This window comes from Thermothielavioides terrestris, chromosome 1 (assembly GCF_000226115.1).
Source record: "Thermothielavioides terrestris NRRL 8126 chromosome 1, complete sequence".
Lineage (NCBI taxonomy): Eukaryota > Fungi > Ascomycota > Sordariomycetes > Sordariales > Chaetomiaceae > Thermothielavioides > Thermothielavioides terrestris.
The window spans coordinates 2,478,999-2,506,625 of NC_016457.1; the positions used below are offsets into that span (position 1 = coordinate 2,478,999).

General features: G+C 57.5%; 14 protein-coding genes and 1 non-coding gene across 15 annotated transcripts; 10 read left to right on the forward strand and 5 right to left on the reverse strand.

Moving 5' to 3' along the window:
• Positions 1–884: 884 nt before the first annotated feature.
• Positions 885–1,473, reverse strand: THITE_2107527 (uncharacterized protein). Its single transcript, XM_003649122.1, has one exon. It carries the CDS (start codon positions 1,316–1,318, stop codon positions 962–964), a length of 357 nt encoding a protein of 118 aa, XP_003649170.1. The 5' UTR covers positions 1,319–1,473; the 3' UTR covers positions 885–961.
• Positions 1,474–2,099: 626 nt separating this feature from the next.
• THITE_2107530 (uncharacterized protein) lies at positions 2,100–4,109 on the forward strand. The gene has a single exon (XM_003649123.1). It carries the CDS (start codon positions 2,234–2,236, stop codon positions 4,070–4,072), a length of 1,839 nt encoding a protein of 612 aa, XP_003649171.1. The 5' UTR covers positions 2,100–2,233; the 3' UTR covers positions 4,073–4,109.
• A 1,097-nt stretch (positions 4,110–5,206) lies between these two features.
• THITE_2107532 (uncharacterized protein) lies at positions 5,207–6,917 on the forward strand. Its single transcript, XM_003649124.1, has 2 exons — positions 5,207–5,632; positions 5,773–6,917. Exons 1-2 carry the CDS (start codon positions 5,344–5,346, stop codon positions 6,720–6,722), a joined length of 1,239 nt encoding a protein of 412 aa, XP_003649172.1. The 5' UTR covers positions 5,207–5,343; the 3' UTR covers positions 6,723–6,917.
• Positions 6,871–8,161, reverse strand: THITE_2107535 (uncharacterized protein). Its single transcript, XM_003649125.1, has one exon. The coding sequence runs from the start codon at positions 7,719–7,721 to the stop codon at positions 7,113–7,115; it is 609 nt and encodes a 202-aa protein (XP_003649173.1). The 5' UTR covers positions 7,722–8,161; the 3' UTR covers positions 6,871–7,112.
• A 135-nt stretch (positions 8,162–8,296) lies between these two features.
• Positions 8,297–9,825, forward strand: THITE_2107538 (uncharacterized protein). The gene is made up of 2 exons (XM_003649126.1): positions 8,297–8,978; positions 9,038–9,825. Exons 1-2 carry the CDS (start codon positions 8,643–8,645, stop codon positions 9,554–9,556), a joined length of 855 nt encoding a protein of 284 aa, XP_003649174.1. The 5' UTR covers positions 8,297–8,642; the 3' UTR covers positions 9,557–9,825.
• Positions 9,826–10,429: 604 nt separating this feature from the next.
• THITE_120736 (uncharacterized protein) lies at positions 10,430–11,750 on the forward strand (the record flags this gene model as incomplete). The annotated part of the gene is made up of 4 exons (XM_003649127.1): positions 10,430–10,588; positions 10,656–10,827; positions 10,933–11,316; positions 11,404–11,750. The coding sequence occupies 4 exons, from the start codon at positions 10,430–10,432 to the stop codon at positions 11,748–11,750; spliced, it is 1,062 nt and encodes a 353-aa protein (XP_003649175.1).
• Positions 11,751–12,250: 500 nt separating this feature from the next.
• Positions 12,251–13,567, forward strand: THITE_2107542 (uncharacterized protein). The gene is made up of 2 exons (XM_003649128.1): positions 12,251–12,730; positions 12,789–13,567. Exons 1-2 carry the CDS (start codon positions 12,358–12,360, stop codon positions 13,316–13,318), a joined length of 903 nt encoding a protein of 300 aa, XP_003649176.1. The 5' UTR covers positions 12,251–12,357; the 3' UTR covers positions 13,319–13,567.
• On the forward strand, positions 13,524–15,162 carry THITE_2107543 (uncharacterized protein). Its single transcript, XM_003649129.1, has one exon. It carries the CDS (start codon positions 13,859–13,861, stop codon positions 15,029–15,031), a length of 1,173 nt encoding a protein of 390 aa, XP_003649177.1. The 5' UTR covers positions 13,524–13,858; the 3' UTR covers positions 15,032–15,162.
• A 167-nt stretch (positions 15,163–15,329) lies between these two features.
• On the reverse strand, positions 15,330–16,102 carry THITE_2107546 (uncharacterized protein). Its single transcript, XM_003649130.1, has 3 exons — positions 15,748–16,102; positions 15,558–15,693; positions 15,330–15,491 (listed from the first exon to the last, which is right to left on the reverse strand). Exons 1-3 carry the CDS (start codon positions 15,748–15,750, stop codon positions 15,424–15,426), a joined length of 207 nt encoding a protein of 68 aa, XP_003649178.1. The 5' UTR covers positions 15,751–16,102; the 3' UTR covers positions 15,330–15,423.
• Positions 16,103–16,231: 129 nt separating this feature from the next.
• Positions 16,232–17,204, forward strand: THITE_2107547 (uncharacterized protein). Its single transcript, XM_003649131.1, has 3 exons — positions 16,232–16,575; positions 16,671–16,797; positions 16,962–17,204. The coding sequence occupies exons 1-3, from the start codon at positions 16,444–16,446 to the stop codon at positions 17,108–17,110; spliced, it is 408 nt and encodes a 135-aa protein (XP_003649179.1). The 5' UTR covers positions 16,232–16,443; the 3' UTR covers positions 17,111–17,204.
• A 360-nt stretch (positions 17,205–17,564) lies between these two features.
• On the reverse strand, positions 17,565–19,864 carry THITE_2107548 (uncharacterized protein). The gene is made up of 2 exons (XM_003649132.1): positions 18,378–19,864; positions 17,565–18,315 (listed from the first exon to the last, which is right to left on the reverse strand). The coding sequence occupies exons 1-2, from the start codon at positions 19,591–19,593 to the stop codon at positions 17,633–17,635; spliced, it is 1,899 nt and encodes a 632-aa protein (XP_003649180.1). The 5' UTR covers positions 19,594–19,864; the 3' UTR covers positions 17,565–17,632.
• A 295-nt stretch (positions 19,865–20,159) lies between these two features.
• Positions 20,160–21,637, reverse strand: THITE_2062142 (uncharacterized protein). Its single transcript, XM_003649133.1, has 6 exons — positions 21,572–21,637; positions 21,297–21,381; positions 21,006–21,221; positions 20,920–20,945; positions 20,774–20,869; positions 20,160–20,719 (listed from the first exon to the last, which is right to left on the reverse strand). Exons 2-6 carry the CDS (start codon positions 21,348–21,350, stop codon positions 20,602–20,604), a joined length of 510 nt encoding a protein of 169 aa, XP_003649181.1. The 5' UTR covers positions 21,351–21,381; positions 21,572–21,637; the 3' UTR covers positions 20,160–20,601.
• A 251-nt stretch (positions 21,638–21,888) lies between these two features.
• On the forward strand, positions 21,889–21,962 carry THITE_t5. The gene has a single exon. It is a non-coding gene; the product is annotated as a tRNA-Val (tRNA).
• Positions 21,963–22,573: 611 nt separating this feature from the next.
• Positions 22,574–25,623, forward strand: THITE_2107553 (uncharacterized protein). Its single transcript, XM_003649134.1, has 4 exons — positions 22,574–22,846; positions 22,957–23,542; positions 23,599–23,892; positions 23,947–25,623. Exons 1-4 carry the CDS (start codon positions 22,822–22,824, stop codon positions 25,442–25,444), a joined length of 2,403 nt encoding a protein of 800 aa, XP_003649182.1. The 5' UTR covers positions 22,574–22,821; the 3' UTR covers positions 25,445–25,623.
• A 461-nt stretch (positions 25,624–26,084) lies between these two features.
• On the forward strand, positions 26,085–27,458 carry THITE_2062148 (uncharacterized protein). The gene is made up of 2 exons (XM_003649135.1): positions 26,085–26,450; positions 26,507–27,458. The coding sequence occupies exons 1-2, from the start codon at positions 26,385–26,387 to the stop codon at positions 27,356–27,358; spliced, it is 918 nt and encodes a 305-aa protein (XP_003649183.1). The 5' UTR covers positions 26,085–26,384; the 3' UTR covers positions 27,359–27,458.
• The last annotated feature ends 169 nt before the right edge of the window (positions 27,459–27,627 follow it).

Below are 27,627 nucleotides of genomic sequence, written 5' to 3' on the forward strand. Positions count from 1 at the left end.
GAACGACGGTGCGAGGCTGGCTGACTCAACGGTTAGACAAGGAGTTTGGTGGATATCGAGTCAATCGGCGAATCGTGAGCGAACGGCACCATGAGCGCCGAGGAATAGCAAACGATCCTTGGAGTTTCCATTAACAGCAGAAAAACAAACCCCGCCATTGCGAATTCCCACGTAATAGATTGGTGCAATAGGAAGCCATCTTGCCCTCTCCTGTGCTCCTTCCATCCCAACGTAGGTAACGAGCCTAACGAGATCTTCGATTAATACCAATCACACTCATAGCCTAGCGCACATGCCTGAATGGTCAAAAGGCGGAACCCTCCCGTTTTCTGCCCTCGGCATCGGGAGCACCAAAGAAACCGAGCAAAGGAAGGATAATGGGTTTGCGCTTGTCAGGGAGACCGTTCTACTGTGTATATGTTGGCCGTATCAACCCGGGGCTTTTGCTACACCATACTCTAAATCCTCCCTACATATTGATGGCGGCGATTTGGATACACGGATGTCCGTTACAGACACAATAGGCTGTTATTCGGAAACCCAACCCCACGCTCGGGGTCTCAACGACAAAGCTACATACGTGTCAGAACTAGTAACAACATATTAGAACGTTGGCCAATCGATGCGGAAGTGCGCAGGTGTGTAAAGATGAAGTACGCTTGATGACGGAGGAGGCAGGAAGATCCTCGGGGCCACGAGTGCAATGTGCGTTGTCATGTGCGTTGTACTTCCGGAAAGGCAGCTTGCCCCGCGCGATTGAACAAACTCGGCTAATCGCGGGTATAGCCCAAGCTCGTAATCTAATCTAATCTCCACGTGACTAAATTCCACGTACCCCCTGTCCACTCCAAGAACATCAACGGCTTGTCCCCGCTGCGGTTTAAGTCACTCAAGAGCTTTCTGCTTTGCCAGGAACTCCTCGCACTCCGCTCTCAACAGCGGATAATGCGCAGCCATTTCCTCAACCCCGGTTTTTCTCACAGCCCTCCTCCGCAACGCTCCGTCCAAGCCGGGACAGGACATCCTGCTGGACATCCGCCACGGAGGCATACTCGCCATGCCAGCACCTCGTCGTCATCCCGCCAAACAGCTGATCCGCCGAGGTCGACGGGAGCTCACCCCTGATCAGCTTCTGGATGCGAGCTGGGGGAGCGACGTCAGGCCAGGGCCAGTGAACCCAGCGTTCCTGGGCAATGGCCGGAATGGGTGCGGTCTGAGACTCTAGCCGTCCTTGAAGTGTAGACTTCATTTGGTGTAGAAAGATGCCCTTCAGGGTATGGAGGATGCACCGCACGATATTAGGGTGCTGGTTCTCCATCGAGACGTTTTATACCGCCTTCTCGGCCTCGATTCTAATGCTGCTCTTTTCCATCTCTTCCACCTGCTCGGGTAAGGCATTGTCAAACTGGGGACGACACTTCAGAACAAGATCCGGGCTGATATGGAAAACATGGCCCGCAAGTTCCCTGGAGATGAAGTTGTCGGCCGAAAGCGAGCGACATGGTGTGTTGAGAGAGGGCCCCATTGTTTAACGTGGTGCTAAGTAGACGAACCCTGAAGACTTCCAGAGCACACTCTTGCACATGACTTATCCCAGTTAGACAACATGGAACTTCCAGGTTCTTGTCCTTTGTACGGAACACTGCTGCAGGCGCCCAGCACAGGCCTTTTTCTTTCGCTGTGCACACGCTGGGCAATCCCTGCTGGGCACGCTGTCCTGTAAAATGTCGCAGGAGCAGTGTTCCTAATGAACAGTATGGAATAATTACCATACGGATTACATCATTACACGGCCTACGGAGTACACTTGTGCGTATAGTTAAAACATAAGACCTGTTCGATGGCGTGCTGGGATGTTACAGCGCCCCACGTGGCCAGTGGGGGTCAACAGACACTACCTGAGTTACCAAACTCCAACAGCTTTGCGATCCGGCCGACGGCTCTTGTCCTGCGACATGCACTGAACTGCATCGACTGAGCAGCCTTCGCCCCTCAGCCTGTTTTAGGGTAACGGGACCCCTGCGGAACTTCACCGTACAACTAAGAGCAGTTCATCTTGCCCGCTGTCAAAATGCCCGAGGCGAACGTGGAAGCGCGTGGCCAGCCCGCGCGGGATGAGGCGAAAGGGGTGCGTCGAGACCCCAGCGTCCGGTCCCCAGATACTGCCGTTCGGAGGGGATAGCTAACTCCGGCGTAGCAATCCTTCTTTGCAACGGTACTCCAGTGCGTTGCCATGTACATGGCCATGCAGTTTGTCATGAAGCAGTTCGCCGGCGCCCCCAAAACCGCGACGGCCCGTGACGCCTCCAGCCAGATTCCGCCCTTCTCCGAACGCCCGGCGCAGTTGAACGAAGGTGCCGTCTACAACCCTGTACCGCAGCTTCTGGCGCCCATCTGGCCCGACAACAGCGCGGTGGACATCATCGTCACCGTTTCGCCATCGGTCGTCCTCACTCCACTGAAGGATTATCCCAAAGACGCCGTCGTGCTCCATGAGAAGCAGTTTCGGATCGGCAACTGGACAGACAAGCGCACGTCGGAGGGCACCATCCACATTCCGACGGCCGTCCAGCACAATGGCACGCTCTGGGGACATTTCTATGTCGGGCTCTCTGGTGCCAAATTGGATCCCACTCTACCAGGCTACGATACCGGCTCGGCGTACCACTTCGCTTACCCTCTTACGCAGTACATCCCCAAGAAGAAGGAGGCGAAGACGAGGAATCTGCTGAGCGACGCCGGCGAGTCTGCCGAGGCAACTGTGGATGAAGAGCCCGAGCAGGTCGGGCCCGTGTTTGGGAACTACTACCACCCGAACGTGTCGCTGTCCTTCATCCCGAATTCCGGCGTTATCTCCACCGCGCAGATACCCCCGGCAGTTCGCCAGTTCTTGGCCGTCGAAGCCACCGGCGCGCGTGACGGAACGGGACAGAACTCGTGGTACTACCCGATCCTCTTCGTCAACACCTTTTGGCAGCTCAAGTCCCATATGACGCTGCTCAACGAAACCGTCAAGAGCATGCCTATCCGCGTCGATCTCAACAACCTGGCCGACTGGAAGTTCAAGACCATGGCGTCGATCGAGATGAACGGGAGGGAGGCTGCTCGGCAGGCCGCCTACGGAAACGCGCTGCCCGGTGGCGGCGACGGAAGCGAGATTGAGATGATCAAGGAAATCTTCCTGGACACGAACCCGATCCTGCTCGGCGTGACAATTGCCGTCAGTATCGCCCACATGATCCTCGAGACGCTGGCGTTTGGGTCCGACATTGCACACTACCGCAAGAAGAAGGACAATGTCGGCATCTCGCTACGGTCGATCCTCGCCAACGTCTTCATGCAGACAGTCATCTTTCTCTACCTGGTCGACCAGTCTCAGAACACCAGCTGGATGATTCTGGGCACCCAGGCCGTCGGCATCGTCATCGAGCTCTGGAAGGTCACCACAGTGGTCAATGTGCGGCTGCGCCCAGCGCCGGGCTCCCTGCTACCGTACCGGATATCCTTTGAGGACAAGCACAAGCTCAGCGAGACCGAGGAGAAGACCAAGGAGTACGACGAGATTGCCTTCAAGTACATGTACCTGGCCGGCATCCCGCTGCTCATCGCGTACGCCATCTATTCGCTGCTCTACGAGACGCACAAGTCGTGGTATTCGTACATCATCACGACGCTGGTCGGGTCCGTCTACGCGTACGGCTTCCTCATGATGGTGCCGTCGCTGTACATCAACTACCGGCTCAAGAGCGTGGCGCACATGCCGGCCAAGGCCATGATGTACAAGTTCCTCAACACCTTCATCGACGACCTGTTCGCCTTCACCATCAAGATGCCCTTCCTGCACCGCCTGGCAACGTTCAGAGACGACATCATTTTCTTCATCTATCTGTACCAGCGCTGGGTGTACAAGGTCGACTACACCCGCGTCAACGAGTTCGGACAGAGCGGCGAAGACGAGGTGGAGGAGAAGAAGGCGACGGAGAAGAGCTCTCCTGCTGCCGTTGAGGAGAGCACTGCCAAGGCCACGGGGGCGGACGCTTCCAAGGCGGTCAAGACGACCAAGCGGAAGTAATTTCGCATGTAGGGCTGATTGGAGAGGACGACACCGATGCTGGATTTGCATAAGTCCTGATAGAGGTACCCAGCCTATAGAACTGTCATATTTGACTCCGTCGGCTGCCGCGTTGCCAGCCTATGCCTAACTGTAGAGACAGATTGAGTGGAAGAGGGGAAAAGCAGAAGAAGAGGATGGTGAACCCCGTGAGATATGCGCCTTGCGGATGCCACTTGGTCGAGGCGCGGATCGCATGGCCGAGCTGAACGACCATCGAACCGCTGGGGCCCTTGCAGTCTCAATCTCAACCTCCATCCGGCCGGGGCGGGGCCGGGGCCGGTAGGGCTGAGCGGCACAGTGGGGGGCCCAGCGTGGAGAAAACCGTTTGGACGAATGCCATTGGGCAATGCGCGGTGCTTCCTGCGCATAACTTCCAATAGTAATTCGCTTTTCGTGTGTTTGTCACAAACTCGTACACTGCGTACCGGCTTAACTGAACAAACCCGTGTATCGACCACGCTTTGGCTTGTCTGTGGCCGTTGGCTGGCGATCGACAACCCCTGGGGCCAACAAAGGGCCGGCCAATAACAAACGTTGACTGTTTGTAACGTCACCTTCGTTCTCCCCTTAAGTCGTCGTCCGACAAGGGCAGGTAGGACTTATGTGCTGTACGGAAGCACTTAGACGGTGTACAGTACCAACTGGGGCTGCCCGTAGAAAACACTCAAGCTCATTCAAAATCCCGGCACGACGGAAACGTCGCCTGCCTTTCTAACCACGGCTTACATTGGGCAAGAGGCTCGAATTAAGCTTGGCCGAAGAGCTTCCCACTGGGTGACGCACCCATCGGGATACCTAATGCTGATGGACGGCTCATCGACGTTTAGGTTGCCCAACACTCAGGTCATCTTTGCGTCCCGAGGCCGCCGAAGCTGCGTAACGCTAACGCTAATTCCCTCCCATGTCCGGGGCCCCGCCAGAATCCTTGAAGACCATCGTGTTAGGCCCCATTAACTCGTCGACCTCTGCCCTGGAGTTCGACCTGCCAACAAAACAACGCATTTCTCCTGTGGCAATTTGGAGCGAGGAACGAATAAGGATTTAGGTGGGAGTGGTCACTGCCCGCTTCTAATATTCCGTCACCACCCTTCCCTCCACCAAGCCAACTGCAGGGATTCCTTGCCTTGCGCAACACTGCTCGGCCCAGAAGGCTGGAGTCAACGCAACCTGGAACCTAACCCAAACCAAAGAACTCGCCCGGAAGACAAGACAGTGCGGAAGAGGGAGCAATGAGCAGCGGCGCCGGCCGCGAAAGCCGGAAGGGCAGTCTCGGCAGCGCCAGCAGCGGCATCGACAGCAGCCGCGAGCGCCAGACCGTGGGCACGCTGCTCGCCTCCATCGCAACATGCATGACCGATGCGCTCCGCATCCTCATGTTCGCCGACAAGCGGCATTGGGGCCCGGACGAGTTCGAGCAGACCCGGGCTCTCGAGCAAGCGCTGGACGAGGCCAAGAAGGATTTCCAGGAGATGGCGCCCCTAGTGCGAGGGCAGTTCTATTACGAAAACGACCGAACCCGTGAGTTGGCTCTCTTTGTTCCTCTCAACAGCGCCTAGCAACAACACAACCCCCTTGACCCTCTTACTCCTCGCCACCCCAGCTCTTGCAACACCAGAACAAAAAAACAAAGTCAAACACCAACTAACCCCTTAACAAAGCCGAATCCCTCCACGAGCTGCTCGTCCTCCTCACCAAATTCGAGTTCCACACCCAGAACTTCCGGGACTGGGCGCGCCAGGGCGGGCCCATCAACCCGGCGTGGGCGCGCGAGACGGCGCAGCTGCGCCGCGAGCTGCACCGCGCGCAGTGCCGCGCCGCCCGCCGCATCTTCGCCGCCGCGCAGCTGGACGCCGCCGGCGGCGAGCGCTGCCTCGGCGCCGTCCTCGTCCACCGCCAGCAGGCCCGCATCGAGGCAGAGCGCGGGCGCCGCAGCCGCCGGGATAGGGACGGGATACCGCCGTGGCAGGCGCAGCAGCGGCAGCGGCAGCGGCAACGGGGTAGGGAGGAGGAGGAGGATGAGGAGGAGGCTGTTGCTGTTGCTGGGCGCGCCGCGGGGGATTCGCTGGATTCGGAGCCTGGGAGGACGAGCGCCAGTGGGAGGAGGGGCAGCCTGGAGGAATTGGTGCCGAGCTGCAACGCGGTGGGGCGGTTCCTGCGGCTGGGGGCAACGCATGACGCGGCGTTTGTGTGCGACTTCTGCGAGGGGCATATCGTGTGGCCGGACCTCGAGAGCATGCCGTCGGAGAGGACACCGCTGCCGCCGACGGCGGTGACGGGGTACCCGCATTGGCAGGCCAAGGGGGTGAGCGCCGCGACGGGGGAGGAGAAGACGATCGTGTTTGCGCCGCTGGCGATAGCGAACCACATGCCGCCCGAGCCGGGAGACTGGCAGGCCGGCTTGCTGTGTCCGTATTGCGAGGAAGACACATACGTCGACGAGGGCGAGGACAGCTCGGAGCTGAGATATGTCCAGGATGAGAGGGGATTCCCGGATCTGGAGAAGTTTCGGGAACATCTCGAGTGGTACCACACGGCGCTGCCTATACCGCCGATATCAGCATTAGCTTCTGCGCTCCCGTCTGCGGCGTCCAGCTGCAGGGTTATGTAAGGGCGTCGGGTGTTTGGTTTGGCTTCTGGCGGGATAGGCTAAGGGATGACAGCGTGGCGTTCGGGGATGAGATAACCTTGCAAAGGCTAGGCTCGGCATGGTTTTGCTCAGCATAATTGAATGCAGCGGTATCATTGCGGCTGGCCGGTGTTATGGCTGCCTGACTCGGGAACAGGTTCTCGTTCTCTCCAGGGACTTGATATGTGCCGCGTTTGCATGCTCCTGTGTATGGATACCGTCTAATATCAAATACATCAACACCAAACAAGGGAGAACATACACAAGCAACGGCGCAAACCGGCCGCTGGTCCCCATACCCCTCCCAAACTCCGATGCCGAGCCCGAAAACCAAGCAAATAGTCCTCGCCCCATGTCTTCGATGCCAAGCGGTCAAAAAAACCTCCACAACAGGAACACCAGTATGATCAACCCAAGCACCCCAAACGGGCCATACTGCTTCATTAACAAATCCCAGTTGATCTTGACGGCCGCCTTCCTGTACTTTTTGCTGTCGTCGCGCAACCTGCTGCTCAGCTCGCCCATGCGCTCCAGACTGTCCCCGCGGTACAGCAGATCCTCGATGTTCTTGGTCATGACCTTGGTCACGTCCCTCAGCTCGTCGTTCAGCTTGTCCAGGTTCATGGTCGCCCGCGCGTCGCTGTAGGTCGCCTTGGTGCGGCTGATGAAGGTGTCGAACTCCATGAAGGCGTAGGGCCGCAGCACGGGGCTCAGCAGCTGCTGCGCCGGGTAGGTCGTCGAGAACTCGGCGGCCAGGTCCGACAGGTACGTGAAGGCCAGCTTGCGCGGGTACGCCCGGTCCGTGATGGCCACGTACACGATGTCGGCCGAGATCAGGTAGTGCAGCGTGTACGCGCCGCTCTCGATCGACGCCTGCGGCTCCGACGTCCGGCTGAGCCGCCGCAGCACGAGCTTCACTTGGGATTTTACTTCGGAGAGCGTCCGTTCGGTCTCGGAGTCGTCTACTGAGGCGCAGAGCATGAGGCCTGATGGCAGCGGTCAGCGGGGAGCTCTGGTGGGAAACGGGAAAAGGGAACGGGGAATGGGCGCACCATCTAGCCTCGCAATCTGTGTTGAGCGGATCATCGTGGGCGGGTCCGGGAGCTGATTGTCTTTCGCAGTGTTGCGATGCTTGCGAAAGACGCGCTGTCAGCTGGAAGCTCCTGGCTGTCGTCAACAGCGCAGAAACGTGGCTTGTCAGGCCAAACAACCTGGAAAGTGGACGTCACAAGCAAGGTCCCCACAGCCAGCCGAAACGTGAGAGCCTAGGAATTAGGAATACAAATTCCTTTCCAAGAGTGCAGCGAGCAAATCAATTTCAAATTGAACTTGTGACAGCAAAGGACCCCTACACTACAGTGAAGCAATTCATATTCCGGAGGAATTGACTCCGGAAGGAGATCCTCTGGTTGTTACCACTTGGCTGGAAAGCTTGGCCAGGGGGCTCCCCCGGACAGTCCTGAAAGCTCTCCCTGCTCCAGTGGGTCCAGCACAACAAGGCTGGCCAATCGCGCTGCTGCTGCCAGGACGGTGCTAGGCGCAACTTACACAGTACACCGGTCACAGCTCTTGACCTCATCACGGCCTCAGCCTTGTAATTGAGGGTCCCTTCAGCTCCTTGATGCTTCCTTTTTGCCCATTACTACCATTCCGGTCCTATTCAGTGGAAATAAGTAATATACCCCGTCGAAACTGCGGCAGAGGCAGTATTCCTCAAGCAACCATCCCACCCGAGCTGCTGCGCATTCATAAAATCCGGCACTGGCCGGGCCGCTGCATTGTTGGCCTTAGTTTCGCAGCAATCACGAGTGCGAGGGGCCTTTTCTCATCGCCTGGCCTTCCACTTTTTACTGTCATTTCTAAGCTGATTGACCCAGCGGCAACCAGACCACCAGGTACGCCATGCCGGGCGGGTCCTCGAGCCCTCTCTCCTCGCCTCCCGAGAGCGTGATCGAGGTTGCGACTGGCAGTCCAGCTGCCGACACGCAAGGCGCACCCGACTTAGGTGGTCTTCAGGAGGCAAATGCCGAAGCGACCGCCAGTGACATTGGACGCGATAGGGATGGCAGCCGCCAGTCCAGCGCCGAGAAGCGCAAAAGAACCATATCCCTCTCTGGTCCTGCAAAAAAGCTCCGGCGACCACTGGCTGCGATCAGAAAGTCTGCGAAAGAAAAAAAGTGGGAAGCCCCGTTCGTCTATACGAATGAAAAATCGCCCCTCGCGCGAGCTGACCTTAGAGTACGAATACTTGCCCCCACTCTCCCGCTCAGTTCGTAGTGTCTGATGGGGTTCCGCAGGCGATCTTGCTTCTCCCGGGAGCTTGGGATGTTTTAACCCAAGAAGAGAAGCAGTCCGTACTCGCCAAGTTCCCAGACGAGACGCATATTCTGGATGCGGGCACCCCCAACGCCCGCCCCAACACGGCTTCCCTCCGCAACGATGACAACTTCAGGCACGATTGTGCCGCCTATTGCGAAAACATCAAGCTTGGCCGCCATGATGAGGAGTGGCTGCGCCAGGCCTGGACCGCCCACGAGAAGCACAAGCGCGGCGATCATGACGCGTTTCTTCGGATGAAGTTTGAAACGGACTGGAACGTCGAGCTGCCTCAAGACAACGAACCGGGGCATGGCGAGTCGGTCCATTCCCCAGAGGGAGATCCAACTAATTCAAAGCCGGGCGTCTCGGAGTCCCCTGTCCCTGAGCCAAACGGGGCTCAGCCCAGCAACTTGCCGAGCCAAGGCACAAACAACCTGCCCAATGGCTCGGAAGCGCAACAAGTCGGGAATCACGCCATCGCTACTCAGTCACCATAGGACGCGTGGAAGTCGGCGGCAAGCAGAAGGGTGAGAGCGCATTCTGCGGAAGAACCAGCAGTCCCCGAGCCATCGAGCTTTGAGAGTTCAAAGCCCAAGCGGCCCATTTATGCGCCATTGAGTGTTGCGCTATCACGTCTCCGAGATCCGCTGCGGCGCAAGTCTAGATGATGGACTGGAGCCTTCCCTTGCGACAGGTCAGGTGGGTATCCAGAGCCATGTCTTTTTGCCATCTTCTACCAAGACTTAATTGACCAGAACTTCGGTCTCAGGTTCCGCTAGCCCGAAATGGGGCTGCTGGTATAAAAGACCGTCTGGAGCCTGGCGCGTTGCATTCAACGCTGAGTTCGAGAAGACGAGCGAAAGCAGATGTGTGACTTGAGCAGTGTCCGCGCTGTTGGGTTATCAAAACTGGACCCATGAACGCGAGAGTGCTCATCTTGCCATTTGGGTTTTGGGCACTGTATTCTGGGATGCAGGCAACGACGGAGGCCAGAGAACCTACCTAGGTAGTTATACATTTAGTCAGGAAATGAAGCACCTAGACTTCAGCGTCTTGCAAGTCTCATCTTCAATCTGTTGCTGATTGCTTAGTCCGTCAACAGGTTCAGTTGTTGGTCCATTGAGAGTGTACTTGGTGAAGGTAGTGAAAATTACACTATCCTGGCCTGTCATATTTGACGCAGCGGGTTACGAAGTACCTCAGCTCAGCCTATCATTCCTCACATCCCTCCACAACCACCAAAACCCCCCTTACCCTTCTGTACCCAAGCCTAGCACTCCTCCACCTTTATTATCACTGCTGATTAAATAAAAGCCATAATAAAATCTAAGACTTCTCATCTCGTTCATTCTTCGAGACACTGGACCACCATGGCACCCAGTGCTCAGGCTCACAAACGGGCTCATAGCCTGCTGCTCTTCGAGAAGCTGCTCAACCTCCGAGACGCGGCCAGTCCGCTCAATATCCTCCTTGACACTTTAGAGCAAGGCGCTCAGCCACTCACCAACGAGTTTATGAGAAGAGCCAAAGTGAGTGAATGAGAAAGCGTTCATTCTGGAAGCTCCAGTTCTGCCAGGTGCTGACGGCCCCCGGCAGATTGAACGCGCAAAGATCGTTTACGTCTCCTTCGCCACAATAAAAAAGCCCGCTGTCTCAGACGTCTTCATCAAAGCCTGGGGCAAGTCTCTTAAGGCGCTCGCAGCAGAAATCGCCGCGCACGTTGCGCCTCCACGAGGCGCCAGCAAAGACACCCTGGCCACACCTCAGAGTACGTCCTCGCCCCTGTGCCTTGCTATCTATCTAACCACCCACAACATGACACGATTAAAACTAACCCCTTCCCCCCTTGCCCTCTCACCCAAATAAAAAACAGAATCCCTAATCATAATCGACACCCTCAACCCGCTGGCCAGCCAAACACCCCACCTGCTGCCCTCCTTCTTCACCTCCATCCTGCCGCCCGGCACCTCCCTCGTGGCCGTCTACCACACCGACGTCCCCGCCCTGCCAGTGGCCCTGCCCGGCACCGGCCCCGACTCCCTCCGCGCAGCCACAGCCGCAGCCGCGGCAGCGGCGGAGTACCTGCCGGACGCGCTCACGCTGCTGGCGCACCTCGCCACGGCGGTCTTCCGCGTCTCGAGCCTGGGCCACGCCGTCGCGGCGCGGCGCGCCCGCGAGCGCAGCCTGGCCGAGCCGCAGTGGGGGCTGCGCGAGGGCCGGGAGGGGGTGCTGGTCGGGTTGCGGGCCGGGGTGGGAGGTGTTGATGCTGGGCTGAATGGGGGTGGGATCGGAAATGGAAATGGAATTGGAAATGGAAATGGAAACGGTGAGATGGGGCTTAAAGAGGACGGCCTGGTGGTGGAGATGGAGATGCGCAGGAAGAGCGGGCGGGCGGTGGCGGAGCGGTTCGTGCTTGTGCAGAGGACCGACGGGAGGGGGCTCGGAGTTGTTGTCATGGACGATCATCCTGCGTTTAGGAAGGCGGTGGGGGGTGGAGAAGGGGAGGGGGAGGAAGAGGGTATGGTGGCTACGTTCAACTTGAGCTTGACGGAAAAGCAGAGGAAGGATAGGGAGGGGGTTGTCCTGCCGTATTTTGATGCGCAGGTGGAGGTTGGCGGCGGGGAGGGTGGAAGAATCTTGTACGAGATGGGGAGGGAGGACGACTTTGACGAGGAGGAAGATGAGATCTAAGGAGCATTTACAAGTCTCGTTTGTGGTGCACAAAAAAGTCACATGTTGAACTGAGAAGGATATTAGTATGTGAATGGAGGGGGATATCACTTTGAGGATGTTGGCATGCGATTCCCACGTCCCAGTAGTTACAGCCCATGGTCCCGGTAATGGATGCCGACGAACTATGCCACCCGTGTCTGTTGCCCAAACAACCCCATCCAGTACGGAAGTTTAAGCTGTATTTATTTATAGGCTTCTCTTATTTGACTCATTCGTGCCCCTCGCCTGACTTTCCCTGAAATGCCCGTCCGGCGTCCTCGACACGCTTGGTTAAAATAACGTTGGGGAGTGTTTAGGGGCACCTATCACCTAGCAGGGTCAGATCGAAACCGGCACCTCTATGGTGGATGTCCAGTACAGTACCTACGGTACACTAAGAGGGGTGCTAAACCCCACAGTTACAGGGATCTGCTGGCCCAATAAATGCAAAGCAGGGGCCTTGTCTCAGCCGCACAGCGCCTGGAAGTTTCCCTGCAGACGTCACTCCTCGCGACTTGGAACTTTAAACATCGCGCTTCTTGTGCCTCCCAACCCCATACCCACCACAAGACTCCCCACAACCACAATGACCGATCGGCGAGATGGTCATTTCCGCCGTGGAGGCGATAGATCCTACATCGGCGACAGAGACAGGCGGCGCGATCGAGAACGAGGCGCAGGCGGCAGGGACCGTGACGGCGACAGCGACAGACATCATGACCGGGCCCGCGACCATGGCAGGGACAGGGACAGGGACAAAGACCACCGGCGGTACCGCTCACGCTCCAGAGACCGAGGGGACCGCCGGCGCTCTCGGTCTCCCGGGCGCGACAGGGGTTACGATCGGCGCGGCGGCGAGAGAGATGGGGCCCATCGACGGCGGGAAGATGACCGAGCAGTGCCTCAACGGGATCGCGGAGACAGGAGCATAAGAGACGAGTGGGAGCGACCGGAGCGAGGTATTCCCGCCGGATCTCTTGTCATTGGCTTCCAGTGCTGACATTTGCGATGCGCTAGACAAGCCCAGCCGCGAGAGGGACAGAGACAGAGATGCTCGTACGGCGACAGAGTCACCCCGCCGCTCAGCCAGCCCCAAGCGTGTGTTTGAGAGGAATGGTGATGAGTTCACACAGCTGCCCACGCGCTCAAAACCCAGCAGCACAAATACCCCCACCCCGACAGCGCCCGTGTCATTCAAGGTTAAAGGCCGGGATGGCAGCCACGGACCGGAATCACGTCAGCAGCCTACATCAACGCGGGAGAACAGCGAGGAACAAGAGCGCCACTACGAAGATGAGGACCGTCACCAGTCGAGAGGACGGTTCGACGCAGATCCCATGGATGAAGATGAGGAGGAAGTGGTGGTCGAGGACGACGGCCTGGATGATATGGCGGCTATGATGGGCTTTGGAGGCTTCGGATCGACGAAGGGCAAGAAGGTGCTAGGGAACAACGTGGGTGCGGCAAGGAAGGAGAAGAAGACGGTGTACCGCCAGTACATGAACCGTATTGGTGGGTTCAACAGGCCGCTTAGTCCGACGAGGTAATGAGGCGCCGTGGCCAAAACGGGGAGCGAGATGTGCATTGTTGGTGTCGATACCCATGTAGACTACGGAATACATACTTGCGAAACAGCACGAGGGGTTCCAATCTCGGGACTGCCTTTCGTTCAAGCTATGGACGGTCTGTGAGGCTTGAACCGTCCGCAAGAGAGACTATTAAACTGTACGCAAACAGCGCACAACCATCGTAGGCCGCGTTTTATCTCTCTCAGTTTCCTGTTTACATAGCAGTCTTCGGCTCAAGACGGGACACAATGGGCGAGTCGATAAGGGTTAGGGTTGAGAGGATGAACATCCATACATTTCACGTTCAACTCTATTCCGTACACAGTATTCCGTATTTTCATTGCACACCACATGCACCTTGATGGCCCGCGCAGATTTTCAATTTCTGGGTTGCAAAACTACGCGCACTCAACCCAGCTGAACAAGCTGAGAGCCTTCCAAGCAGCGCATCTAAAAATTCGAATTTGGCCACTCTCCTTACTTTACGACGCATCGCGCCCACATTGCTCCGCTGCCAACATGGGGGAAAAGGACAAGAAGAAGGAAAAGAAACCCAAAAAAGAAGCGGCTGCTATGCTTGCAGGCGCTACAGGCGTGAACATGGAGAAGAAGTCCAAAAAGGATGAGGCCAGCCAGCCTGGTGTTCGAGAGACTGAGGCTCCCGCAGCCGTCAAATCCGGTGAGCAGCCGAAAATCGACGACAAGAAAGTCAAGAAGGAGAAGAGGAAAGACGGCAAGCGGAAGCGGGAAGTCGCTGATGCACCGGTTGACGCTAAATCCTTGGCTGAGACGAATGTCGACCGGGCGAACGGAGCTGAGGGAGGTGAGCCTCCGAAGAAGAAGCATAAGGACGCCATGGCCGAGGATAGCAAGGAGCCCGAAGTGAAAAACCAAGAGAAGGAGGATAAGAAGGGCAAGAAGAGAAAGAGGCACCAGGGGGAGGATGAGCAGGTTCCCACCGTCAAGCGCGGCATGGAGCAGGCAGTTGCTGCAACAACGGATGAGACGATGAAGGACGGCGACGAGAAGGAGGAGAGGAGGAAGGAGAAAAAGAAGAAAAAGAAGAAGGAAAAGAAGAAAGGAAGCGAGTCCGAGAAACGTGCACCGGCTGGGGCAACGGAAGCGGGACCTGAAGATTCTCCCCAGGAGGAAGAAAAGCCCGGGAAGGAAGAGAAGAAGAAGAAGAAGAAGCACAAGAGGCAGGACGAGGACGGGAATTTGAAAATGCTCGACGCGGCTGCTGCTGGTTCGACAAACGAGCAGGCTAGGCCAGGCAAGGCGGAGGAGAAGGCGGATCTGGAGGAGGCGAAGACGGAGAAAAAAGAGAAAAAGCACAAGAAGGATAAAAAGGACAAGAAGGACAAGCTTGAGAAGAGCAAAACTGCGGAGACCTCGGAGGGGACCCCGAAGCAGGCAGCACCCTCTGCCGCTGCCGCAACCGGCGCCGACCTCATGGAGCGGTGGAATGTCCAAGGGCTCGACGGCGGCGCCAAACGCCAAGACAAATTCATGCGGCTGCTAGGTGGAAAGAAACATGGCACCGCTGCTCCTGCCGCGGGTGGCGAACCCAAGGAGGGTTCTCGCAAGCGGTTCGACATTGGCCAGGTCTCCCAGGAGCTTGAGAAGCAGTTCGACGCCGGCATCCGGATGAAGTTCGGCGGTGGCGGCCAGCGCCGAGGACTCGGCGCGTGATGGGAACACCTCGTGTGTCTTTCAAGCTCCCGCAGCTACATGTATATCCGCTGGGCGATATCGAACAAGGTTGAGATACAACTTCAGATCGCCGCCACCCTCTGCGGTCTTCTGGCAAAACAGAGCTGGTATACGCGCGCAAAATTCGACCCTTGATTCTGGAAACAAAGCTGGAAATATGCAATGATACATGTTGCGTTCAACCGCGATTAAGCGACTTCGAATCCGCACCGGTCTCCGGCTGACGGGCTCCTCCCTCCTGGATGTTTCCCCAGGCCACGCGTCCCCTGCCGGCGCGTCTAACACCTAGCGCAATACTTTTGTGTATCCTCCCAGTCCATTTAACCGTGTCTCAAGGCAAAACACTTTCTTCTCCGCGTCCGAGAACCAAATCACCGAAGGAAGATGCGCGAGATGACTTCGAAGATCAGACCGCCAATGACGGCGAAACCGAGGAGGGCTGGAATCGGCACGGTCAGCAGCGAACCCATAACACGAGACTGGCGGGGCGGCAATATATTCGTACCGACCCAGACGGGGGAGATGGGCGACTTGGGCACAGTCTTATTCCGCTTCTTGAGCTGCTCCTCCGACTTGCCCATGCGCGCCTCCTGCTCCTTGGCGAACTTGAGGTTCGCCCTCCTCTGCTGCGGTGTTTGGGCCTGCCGCAACAGGTTAGCAGGTGCTCTCTAACGGAGCGGCCATGACACCCGTACCATTGTGCAGTTGTGTGCTGTATTAGGGACACGGATGGAACTGAATGTCTCGGTCTCGCAGGAGGCAGCTAGGGAGGTCAACCGTGAAGGCCGTCTTTGTGACGCCGAAAGGCCGGCGTATGGTCGGGGACGAGGACGAATTGACTGCGCTTCCGTTCAAACTTTCGCCAAAAATGAAGAGTCCGGTTGTGTTGCGCGAGGTCAAGCTCCAACTTGGAAGTTCAAGTTCAAGTTCTTGATCCTCTGCCTCTGTCCAGGCCAGCACGGCGTTCGAGTTGGGGGATTGATGGGCTGGCTGGACCCACCGTTTCCAAAAGGCCAGATTCCGCCCCAGCGTCGAGCGAATGAAAGTCATCCATCCCCCCGCAGGACCCTGGACTCCTTGAAGCTGATGTGGGTCGCGTGCTCTTTGCGGCAACCGGCAAGCTAACGTTACCGGCAAGCGTATTCCGCCGTTGCAAGGGTGCCACGGGGAATGAGCGGGCCCCTTGAAATCCAATCAGAGCGTGCAGTGGAAGCCGCAGATCGTCGAGCTTGGCGTCGCGTTCCATCGACGTTGAGCCAGCTTCATCGCCTCTTGTTGAAGTTCTGACTTGCCTTCACGCACAGAGGCCGTCACAATCAGGGGATTTAGTTTCGGATTACACCCCCAAATTTTGCAAGAAAACGGAAACCGAAGTCGCTCACAAACACGCCATGTCCCGGCCACTCAGAACCGCTCTTCCAAGGCCGTTGTCCCTCTCACTCGCACCATCCCGTCGTTTCATCCCCCTCGCCCAAGTCAGACGATACTCTTCCCACCAACAACAACAACCGCCATCAGCAACCGTAACGAGCCCCTCAACCTCTTTCCTTCCACTCTAAAGTCTTTTCTCCTCACTCGCGCAGACTAACCAAACCCTCGCCTACCAACTCGCCTCTAGGGCGCCTTCTACAAAACCTTCACCCGCCCCGTCGCCAAGTGCGCGCTGCTGGCCGTGCTGGTGTACCAGCTGGTGTACTTTGGCTGGTCCAAGCTGGAGGCGGACGAGATCAAGCAGGAGCGGCAGGGTGAGTGAAACAGCACCAATATCTGTCCAAGGCTCAGCTTCGATCTGGATCGCGAACGGAACGGGCTGCAAGAAAGCTAGCTAGCAGCGAGGAATGGGAGTGCAGCGCTTCATTGATTGATCCGCTTGGCTGGTTGCGTTGCTTACGCCGGCGTTCATTTCTAGCTGAGATTGTCAAGCTTGAGGCGCAAGTCCGGGCCTTGCAGGCTGCGAGGGAGGCGGAGGAGGCTGCTGCTGCTGCTGCTGCGAGCGCGGCTGGCGATGGTCGGGGGGAGGCGAAGGGGAGCGGGTGGTCGTGGTGGCGATGGAAGTAGGGTGGTCGGTGAACGGAGAGTGGGGTAGCGTCGATGAGGAACAGGTGGCTGGTGGTTTGGAGTTGTGTCGTTATACCAGCCGCCGGGCGGCAAGGGAGTGATGACCGAGTGGATGGGCAGCTCGAAGGAGAGAGATCGTTGGACTCGGACTACGGAGCTGACCAGTCCCGGCGTGATCGGGATGATATATGTGCGACGCTAAGCGCATGGATTTGAACGCTGTTCAATGTAGTGCTACATTTGTACAAACACAGCAACGGGGGTTTCAGGTCACAACTCCTCCCACACTCCGCGAGATCAGTGCGCCCGGGGAAAAGTATGTACATCCGCCGCATTCCCATACCATTACATGTAACGCCTCCGCTGGACACCCAGTTCGCAACTAAAAGCTCTAGGAAATCTACTGTATCTTTGAATCCCGACCCACAGCCTCAACGCCAGCCAAACCGGTCCCAAGTGCCGCCCGCCTATCCATTATCCATGAAATTTCATTAACACTCAACAGCCCGAACTGCCCCTGACTCAGAACCCCAAAATCCCCGCAACTACCGCCCCAACAAGCAACCCCCAGCTCACGATTGCTTTTGCACCAGCTGAAGGGAAGTGCGCCGAGCCGGGGAAGTTACACGTCAGCCCGCTCGAGGGATCGTGCCTCGCATAGTTCCCCTGATACCCAATCTGATTCGGCAGCGGACAGCCAAACCCCAGTTTCGCCGGGCAGTTCTGCACCAGCTTATAGCAGAGGTCGTCGCACGGCAGCACCTCCCTGTATGGCCCGGGGCTGATGACCTGGTCGATGAGCGGGTTGCGGCTCGAGTTGAAGCTGGTGGTGTTGGGCAGGCTGGCCAGCGTGGCGGCATCCAACATCTGGCCGTTGGGGAAGGGCTGGCTGATGGCGCGCGGCTGCAGGTAGCTCGCGTTGTTGGAGAAGTCCTCACACCGCGGAATGGTCACGGAGCACAGCCAGTCCTTGTACGCGGCGGCGCAGTCGGTGCAGTTGCGCGCGAGCGAGTAACGTTGGCTGGAGGGCGCCTCGCACTGGATCTGGGCGAGCGACTTATTGAAATTGCTGTACATGCCCGCGGCGAACGTGTCATAGAAGTTGGCAAGCTTTGTCGCGTTGCCGAAGCTGGGATTGCTCGGGACCGAGTATGCGACTTGGTCGCAGAAGGCGAGGTCAACGATCAAGGCGCAGTTGCCGTGGTCTGGCAAAACGGTGAGTAATAAGCGGAGCAGCGGGCGGAATGGCATGGCGCGGAGGTCTCACCTGACTTCGTGCTGAAGTTGGTCGGTTTGAAGACTTCGGTTCCCCCTGCGGCTGTGGTCTGTCTTTTGGTCGACGCGCTGCCGTCCTTCGCTAGGATGCCAATATACTGGGAGCTCGAGTTGAGCCCGCTGAAAAAGAACTGCTGCTTCGGAAAATTTCCTTGGCCTCTTCTTGTCATGCTCGTCTTGACAAGGTCCGTTCGCCGTCCGTCCTTGATAGCGGCGATCTGCGCATAGTTTTGAAGCCCACAAAACGAATATTTGAGTCCGTTGATGGCGCGATCCTGCGTGTTGTGCGCGAACAGCACGTACGGCTCCGTGCTCATGATCTGCGCGATCACAGTCGGGTCTGAGCTGTTGGTCAGGTCGTGTGTGATCAACAGCGCGCCTTGCGAATCGCTGTCAACCCAGATCAGGTCCGCATTGTCTTGGCTATCATAGCTGTAGTAATAGTTGTCGACCGAGCCTGCCACTCTGACGTTGTATACCCCGGAGAACTCTTGCGACACATTCGGGGCGTGAACACCGATGTACACCTCACTGTTCGAAGTGAGGCTGTACATTACGGCACCCTCTTCGAATGCAATCACCCTCTGGGAGGCCGGGTCTGCGAGTGGACCGGGGGATTGGTTTTGTTTCGATGTCGAGACGAAAAGAGTAAGTTGAGGAGGATCGGACGTCGTTTTGGATGGATCAACCGGCTGTGGCTGCTGGCAGGTGTTCGCCGATATGTATACTGTTCGCGATGCTTGTCGCCTTGTTAGGTCTCGCTCCTCATCCTCCTGATGCTCGCCAGCGCCAGCGCCAGCGTCCCGCCCCTCGGAGGCATTGCGGTCGTCCCTGAGCTCCAACCGGTCCTTCTCCGCAGCGCGCCCGGATACCCCAGGCAATGCAAACACGAAAACCTGCGTCGTGCCATTATCGACGTTCATGGACATCGGCTCATTGTTGGTGAGCGACGTCACGCCTGCTGGCGCTCGGCCGATGATGCTCCGATCGAAGGGAGCGAACTCGGGCTCGTACGTCGGATCGACTAAGCTGCGCGTCGGCGGGTTCGATGAGTCGAAGCCATCGAGATCGAGAACGAGGGGGATTGGTGGCGTGAGCTCGGCCGCAAGCGCGAAGTTCGGCGGAAACAGGAAAAGGTAGAGCAGCAGGAGCAGGCACGAGGCGACCAGCGACGCCGCAAGCCGCGACTGCAAAGGGCTGAGCTGCATCGCGAGGATAGAAGCCCGGTGCGGGGGAAGCTTGGATCGCAGTCGTCGATGCGCGGGCAAACAACTTTCGGGTGCACTTAAGTGAGCGAGATTTCCTCCTCCGACTGTGTCTCGTCCTGTCCCTCTCGATCGCCTCAGCCGCCAAGGCCCCTGTCGCTGTCCCTGACAGTCTGGGAGGCCGCCCGAAACTCAGGGCACCATGGTCTTGCGCACTCGCCCTTCTATCCTCCAGGACTCGACCGGTTGCTGGGCGGGCTCTGCGTTTACACCTGGTCTTGAGGAATCGCTGCAGGTGGGATTTCCCAACGTTGTTGCGTCGAGGTGCGGAAGCAACAGCGAATCGTGCAGCAGCCGTGTTCCGGATCAGCAAGGGGTGTCTTGGTCCCTGGTGGCTGCTTGAGAATAACCAGTGGGGCGGCTCGAAATCCTGCCAAGCCTGCATGGGTAGGGCGCCATCCGCTCAGCTCAAGCCACGCAGGCAATGGTCGCTAACACGCGATCTCCGGAATACAAGATACTCAGAACACATCCCTCAAGAAGCTCATGCCGGCAGACGGAAAGCTTCTGGTCACTGCACATCTGCGACGAGGTATGCAACTATCGCACACTGAGAAACTCATAGTACTCATAGTACCTGCTTCCGCCTTCCCAACCACCGAACATCGCGACCAACATCCGTGGCGAGACCCCCGTAAGAAAACCACCATTCTACCGACTACAAGGAAATCGGCATGTCCCAGGAAAAGCCCCAAAGAAAAGCTATACCAGTATACATCCGCCAGGGACCTCAGAGTAAGGGAAACCACGTCGATCCTGTGGCACTGTTGTCTCCATAGCAGCCGTACGGCTCCCCTGCGTTATCATCGTTCATATCCAACGTCGAAAGGGATACCAGCATCACGCGTGCGATCTACGGCCGTCTGTTGTCCTCACGGGACCGAATTGGATGCCTGTGCACGTTGTAGTTTGACCGAGGGATGCCGGTAGCGGAGGACGCCCGAGAATGGATTACTCGGTGTGGACAGCATCGGCCTTCGCGCGCAGGCCGCTGGCAGTGGAGCCAGACTTGTGGAAGTAGCGGCCAAAGGCCGGGGCCAAGAAAGAGCGGAAGACAATGTCGGCACCGCTGAAGAGGCGTCAGCTTATCCAAGCGGAAGAGAACGGATGCAGAACCACTTACCGGAAAGCGGGGAGAGACAGCCACAAGAGGAAGACAAACTTGAAGGTATAATAGAACGGGAACCAGTAGACGACGCTAACGAGGCTCTCGACAACACTAGCATGCGGTTAGCTTGCGCCATGGCGCCGGCGGCAGAGCGTACGTACGTGAAGAACGCGAAAACGACCCAGTACTATGGCATCCATTAGCATTGCATTGCGCCCGGCCGTAGAGGAGCGGCTCGACGACTTACGGTCAGCCACTGCGTGTCATCCGACTTGGTCGCCGTAAAGAGCGCACCAAGAGAGTAGTATCCGGGGATAACGAAACCCGCAATGTTGGTCAAGAGCTGACCGCCGAGGTTGAGCAGGATGAGGAAGAAGTAGAGCGCCCCGAGGCCAAGCACAGCATACGCCTTGGGGACGGAGGTCTGCTTCTCAAGGTTGTTGAGAACAGGGTACTTCGAGAGCTGCAACTCCGTGTTCAGTCAGAATAAAGGCCGGGCCGAGGAGGAGGGAGCCGGATCCGGCTAACCGGGACGCACCTCTTTGTCGAGCTGGGCGACATAGTGCTGAACGCGGTCCTGCGGGGAAGACATGATTGCGGTAGTTCGAAAGCTCGGGTGGCGGCTATGAAGCGACGGCCAGGGGATGTCAGCAAAGCCTGGAGATTGATGGAAGTTGGGAGTGTCTCGGAGAGGGCATCCGGCAACCTCGGCGGGGCGATCCGCCAGCTTCTTGAGCTGGAGCTCTCGGCGGGTGGGCACGCGAGGAAAGACGGGAAAGCTGGCAACAAGCCTTGGAGTCGGGAAAAACTTACGCGGCGAGTCTGAAGCCAGGCGGCAAAGATATTCCTCGACAGTCGGATAGTTATGTGGGAGAGCCAAGAATGGAATTTGCTTGAATACGTTACAAAGTTCGGTGTGGGTGGCAGGCGTCGGTGGATGCAGGGAGGCAATGACGCTTGCTACGTGTGCAAAGCCCCGGTCAAAACCCCCCAATCCCGGCAGGCGCCTGCCCGGTTTTGGAGGAATGGCGTCGCACAGAAAAGGGTAACAACAAGTTGTGTCACGTGATTAGCAACCAGCCTTAGCGATGAACCCCTGTATGTGCAGAAGTCGTAGAAATGGAATGTGCGGTCCGATGGTGTAGTTGGTTATCACGTCAGTCTAACACACTGAAGGTCTCCAGTTCGAACCTGGATCGGATCAGCCACTTTTTTCTTTTGCGAAATTACCTGAGTCGCTCCTCGCCCCTGAATCCGCAAACGTAACATGTAGGATGGTGCATGGCTCAAAGAAATAACAATTCGTTCAATCTCTCAGACGATAAAAATTGATCTGGTGATCCGCAGGCAGGATTCGATCATTACCCGTTCAGCTACGTCTTCCATCTGTATTCCTTGGCTTGGTGTTTCTTAAGCGAAATAATCTCTGTAACGCTCGCATGGAAAGGACAAAAATCGAGTACGCCAAAGCATGTCGACTCGAATACCACGGAATAACCTGAGTACATAGGTTGGTCCGTGGTTCTAAAGGATATGCTGTGGCAAAGCATTCAACCATAATCACCCCTGACTCTTGCATCGTGCAAGCTGGCTCGCGGTGGCCAAGAAGTTGTTTTGGTTTAAACAATGATGAGTCTTTGATAAAGCACGACCGAACTCGGTCAACCAGCAAGACTCCCCAGCTTTTTTCCACGAGTCAAGGAAGTGGGCGAATCACGTTAGACAGAAGCATGGTGGGGCCGGTTGGAAGCTCATGTGGGGGAGGTTGGCCACCAGATGCGCATTGCCCGGGCACCGCCTCCCGTGTTTGTTGATTTCTTCCTCCTCCTCCCAAGCAAAAATGCGGAATTGAGCACGCCTGACAGGCAGACAGCGCAACGCCTCGACTCTGTTGCTCCCCTGCTCATGCATCGCAGCGAATCCCTGCAGGTGCCAAATATCTTTTCGATTATCGTCTTTTAATATTCTTTTCTGTTCTGGTGCAGGCAGTCTTTTCATTGTCGCAAGTGCGGGCCAGCATAGTTGACGTGACGTGTGCTTCTCTGTTTTGGCCGCCCGTGGCAATGGACTCGACCCACGGTAAGAAAGGTCCAACCCCTCCTGTGCATCACGACTACCCCCCTATGCACGTGCCGGGCATCGTCGGCTCGCCGCCGACGCATCGAGTAGCGGCGTCTAGGTGCTTATTGTTCGCGCAGATCCACTGGCGCTCGCCAAGACCAGAAAGAGGCCTCGGTCGCGAGGCTCGACAGCATCGATTCACAGCGCCACCACGCAGCCAAACATCGAGCACAGCTTCGGAGAGTCCGCTGAGGTGTTCCCCACGCCGTGGCTGTCGAACGACCCTAGCCACCCCCGCGACCTCCCAAATGGCTCGAGCCAGATGACGCCCGAAGATCTGTTGTTAGCATCTCAGCTGCAGCAAAGCCGCGAGTATACGATGGACCCTCCAGTAAATGCGCCCATGCAGAGCGTCTCGTTCCACCACCACAGCCATAGCATGAGCCGCCAGTCGTTGTCCGCCGACTCGTTCGCTGGAAACACCAGCTTTGCCGACGATAGCCAAATGCTGGATCGCGACGGGAATGACGACGGAGACTCGTTCCACGGGATGTCGCTACCACTCAAACCAGGCTCGCGGTCGAATGCCAACAATGAGATGGAGATGCGGCAGCTTTTTCACGCCAATAAGCACCGTACTCTCCAGGATGTCGCCCAGGAGTTGATTGGAAACGAGCGAGGGCCGAACTCGGAGCGCGCGCGCCAGATCTTCGCGATGCTTTGGTATGATGCCGATGTTTTGAAGGAACGCTGATGCCGGAGTGCTGACCGTTCCGTAGGATAAACCAAACCTGCTCCACCGGCAACGGCTCTGTCCCGCGAGGACGGGTCTATGCCAACTATGCATCGAGATGCGCCTCCGAGAGGATCACTGTTCTGAATCCCGCGAGCTTCGGCAAGCTCGTGCGGGTTCTTTTTCCCGGTCTGAAAACGCGACGCCTAGGTGTTCGCGGGGAGTCCAAGTATCACTATGTCAATTTCCAGGTGAAGGAAGAGCAGCCAGATGTTCGAGGCGGCAACAGTCAACCTGCCGTACCACTCGGAGAGGACCCTTCTTCGTCGAAGAATTTCGAGTAGGCGCCCCGTTAGCTGTTTGTTGATTGCTAGCGCGCGCTAACATCCTTCAGTGCCCTCCCGAACCACTCCGCGTCGATGGAGTCAGAGAGAACGCCGTTCTCTACTCTACCGCCAGCCCAACAACAACCTGGGCCGCAAGCCAAGCGATCACACGAATTCCAGCACAGCCTCTACAACCTACACCAGGTGGGGAGCTTCGATCAGTTGCAGACGACGACAGGAAAGACACCCCAGCAACTGCGTTTCTCAACCGAATCCGGCGAGAGCTTCAAACAATCGGAGCCGGTCATCCTTCCGGATATCGAGCCCTACCTCCCCAGCGGCACGGATCCCGACGCGGCCAAGTCCCTCGTTGCGTTGTATCGGTCGTACTGTACATCTCTTGTAGAGTGCATCCGATACTGCAAGGAGAAGACCTTTTTCCACCTCTTTACATCATTCCAAGGCACTCTCACGATGCCAGTACAGAAGCTGTTCGCCAACCCAGCCATTGCGCCCTGGATCGAGGAGTGCGACTTCATTCTGTACCAGCGGATGATGCGCATTGTTTCAGGCCTGATCCTCCAGGTCTTGCCGAAGCCGGTGCTCGAAACACTACGCAACATCTCGGAGCGACTTGTCCCCCATATCCGCGATTCGTTCCAAGGACAGCCTCCACACGTTGTCAGGGCTAAAGAGGCGCCCGCTACGATCTTTGCTGGGTTGCTCGACAGGGCCTTGCGCGTGAACCTTGCAGCACACGCCGCCGCAAACATGCTCGCGAATCCGGCAAATCGCGACCTGATGTACATGGAGTGGATTACGATTATCAATGTGCGAAAGATCGCCGAGGCGGTGCCGTCCCGTGGCATGGACGACGTCGTCAACGTCCTGATAAACGAAATGCGCGACCTCATCGACCCCGTCAACATTCCGTGGGAGCTCGAGTGTCTAACAGTGTATGGCGAAGTTGCGATGCGTAACGGGCGGCAACCGCAGGAGGGGAGCAATGACGAATCCGATTCGTCCAAGTTACTGGATCGCTGGGTCAACTTCTTGCGCACCCTTCCCGGCCGGTTTCCGTATGCTTCGGCTACAGACCTTGTCTGGTGTGTTCAGAGGGTGGGGACGGTTCTGATGAGGGACCTCACGATCTCGGGAGCAAAGAGCTTCGGGTCGTGGTGGGTAACAAAGTGCTGGATAGATGAGATGATCCAGTTCATGGCGGAACATGGCGGTTTCATGCAGCAAAAATCGACCCAGAGCCAGCTCGTCGTTCCGAAGCGGCAGGCGGCCAACAGCGGACTAGGCCACCAAGGATCGGGGTCTCGGTACAGCAGCGCTAGCGACGATTTCAACCTAACCCGCATGGCGGAGCCACAACCAGATCGGGCACCGTTCCCGTCCGGGCCGGCAGCGAACAATCAGCAGGCGAGTCACGACGATAGTGGAATCGGGATTCGGACACCAGATGAAGACTTGCCCGGAGAGAAGTTTAGTCTCACTCCGGCCACAACCCAAGACCTGTTTACCGGCGCAGAGTTGCAGGACCATCTCGGGGAAATATAGACAGACCCTTTCGCCTCGGCGCCAATCTTGGGCGGTCGGAGGATTTCACTCAGGATGTGTTATTACGGGTTGGAGGTTCGGCGTCATATTGGGGGGAAGTGTTTGGTCTCCCGGGCCACGATGGGACGATGGGATGACTTCCACAGTTGGGCTAGCGGATTGCTGTTGCTCTTGAGGGCTGCGCAGGTTGGGCATGGGAGTTGGATCGTGTTGATGTCTTCCTCTTCTGACAGTGATGTCTTTGCAGGGAAAAGGGAGGCTGGTTGCTCTTAAATTGGCTGCGACGGCCGGCAGGCTTGCCTCTCCGTATATATGGAGTCCGGCGCAGGCGGGATTTCTGTGTGGGCTATGATGACTTCATGGAGCTTTAATGCCGATGACGTGGTGAATGGCGCTGACGATCAAGATAATGTTAGGTCTAGTATATGCGAAACTGCTGGCTAGGCCTCGAAGTTCTCCCTTTGACCGTGTTGGTGCCAGTTGAGGTTGGCGTCCAGGCCAAGTTCCAATGAGCATGTGAAAGCAGGGCGAGCGTTCGGCTTATTCCGTCCACCACAGCGAGCCAGCCCCACGCGGCGCCCAAGTGGGCTAAGGACATCCTCTCTCAGCCCCGACACTCTTCTTCTACCTAATCACCCGTGTATTTTCTTGACGGGGTTTGCTGCCGTACGTGTCGCGTTGAGCTAGAGAGTTCTCGCTCTTTTCTTTCGGCTTCGCTTGCAGACATTTGCGGCCCCTCGACAAGCCGAGACCGAGCAGGTCCCCCTGTGTCTAAGGTACCGTCCGATACCGAGGTTCTCACTGCGCCACAGCGCTCATCTCGACACTTATTTGATCCGGGGCCATCCTCTGCGGCACAGTTTCTCTCATTTCACCTACTTGCCTACCTACTGGAGCTCCATCTTGTCTTCTATTGTTGAAATTGCTGAAAAGCGCCAAGATGGTTGTCGAAAAGGAAGGCAGCATTGAGATCGGAGGACAGAGCCTCTACACCAAGTCATGGCTGGTACGTTATCACACACGCCATCGACTTCGCCTGTAAAGCTAACATCTCATTGCTAGCCCGACGGCCCCGCCAAGGCGAAACTCGTTTTTATCCATGGCTTTAGCGACCACATCAGCCGCTACCACACCTTCTTCAGCGCCCTCGCTGCGCGCGGCATCGCTGTTCACGGCTTCGATCAGCGCGGCTGGGGCCGCTCCGTCCGCAAACCCGCTGACAAGGGACTCACGGGCCCAACCAGCCAGGTCCTCGCCGACATGGCCGCGTTCATCACCCCTCACCTGCCGGCATCCCCGGCCGACCCGCCGGTGTTTGTCATGGGCCATTCCATGGGCGGCGGCCAGGTGCTCACGCTGGCGTGCCACCCGAGCTACCAGGACTCGCTGGTGCGCCGCGTCCGCGGCTGGCTGCTCGAGAGCCCCTTCATCGGCTTCTCGCCGGAGGAGCAGCCGAACGCGCTCAAGGTGTTCGCGGGCCGCCTCGCCGGCAAGGTGCTGCCGCACTTCCAGCTCAAGCACGAGATCCCGCCGGAGCACCTGAGCCGCGACCCGGCGGTGGTGCGCAGCATCGCCGAGGACAAGCTCATGCACCACACGGGCACGCTGGAGGGCCTGGCCGGCCTGCTGGACCGCGCCGCCGCGCTGGCCCGCGGCGAGGTCAGGCCGCTGCCCGGCGGCGCCCTGCGCAGCCTGTGGATGTCCCACGGCACGGCCGACAAGACCACTTGGTTTCAGGCGAGCAAGAAGTACTTCGACGAGTGCACGGGGGAGGTCAAGGATCGCGAGTTCAAGGCGTACGAGGGCTGGTATCACGAGCTGCACGCGGACGGGCCGGACAGCGAGCTGTTCTTCAGAGATGTCGGGGATTGGATCCTGGCGAGGTGTGATGGGGACCCGGAGGCGAAGCTGTAAGGGAGCGATACGATTGCTCGGTACGTGGAGTTACAGGACTGGAGGGGGTTATGTTTTTTGTCGGTCTGCGTCACTGATAATACACATTATTCGGTTCCTTATCATGAGGACCCGGCAGTTTGGAAGCTTTGAGAGCGGCATGAAGTCCTGGGCGCATATTCCGCATGCTTAAGGGCTTAAGCACGTGGGGCCCCGGGAGTGTAGCCTCAAGTCTTGTCTTCTGCTCTGGAGGCCGACACCGTGCATTTCTCTGGACTGTTGCTGCAACC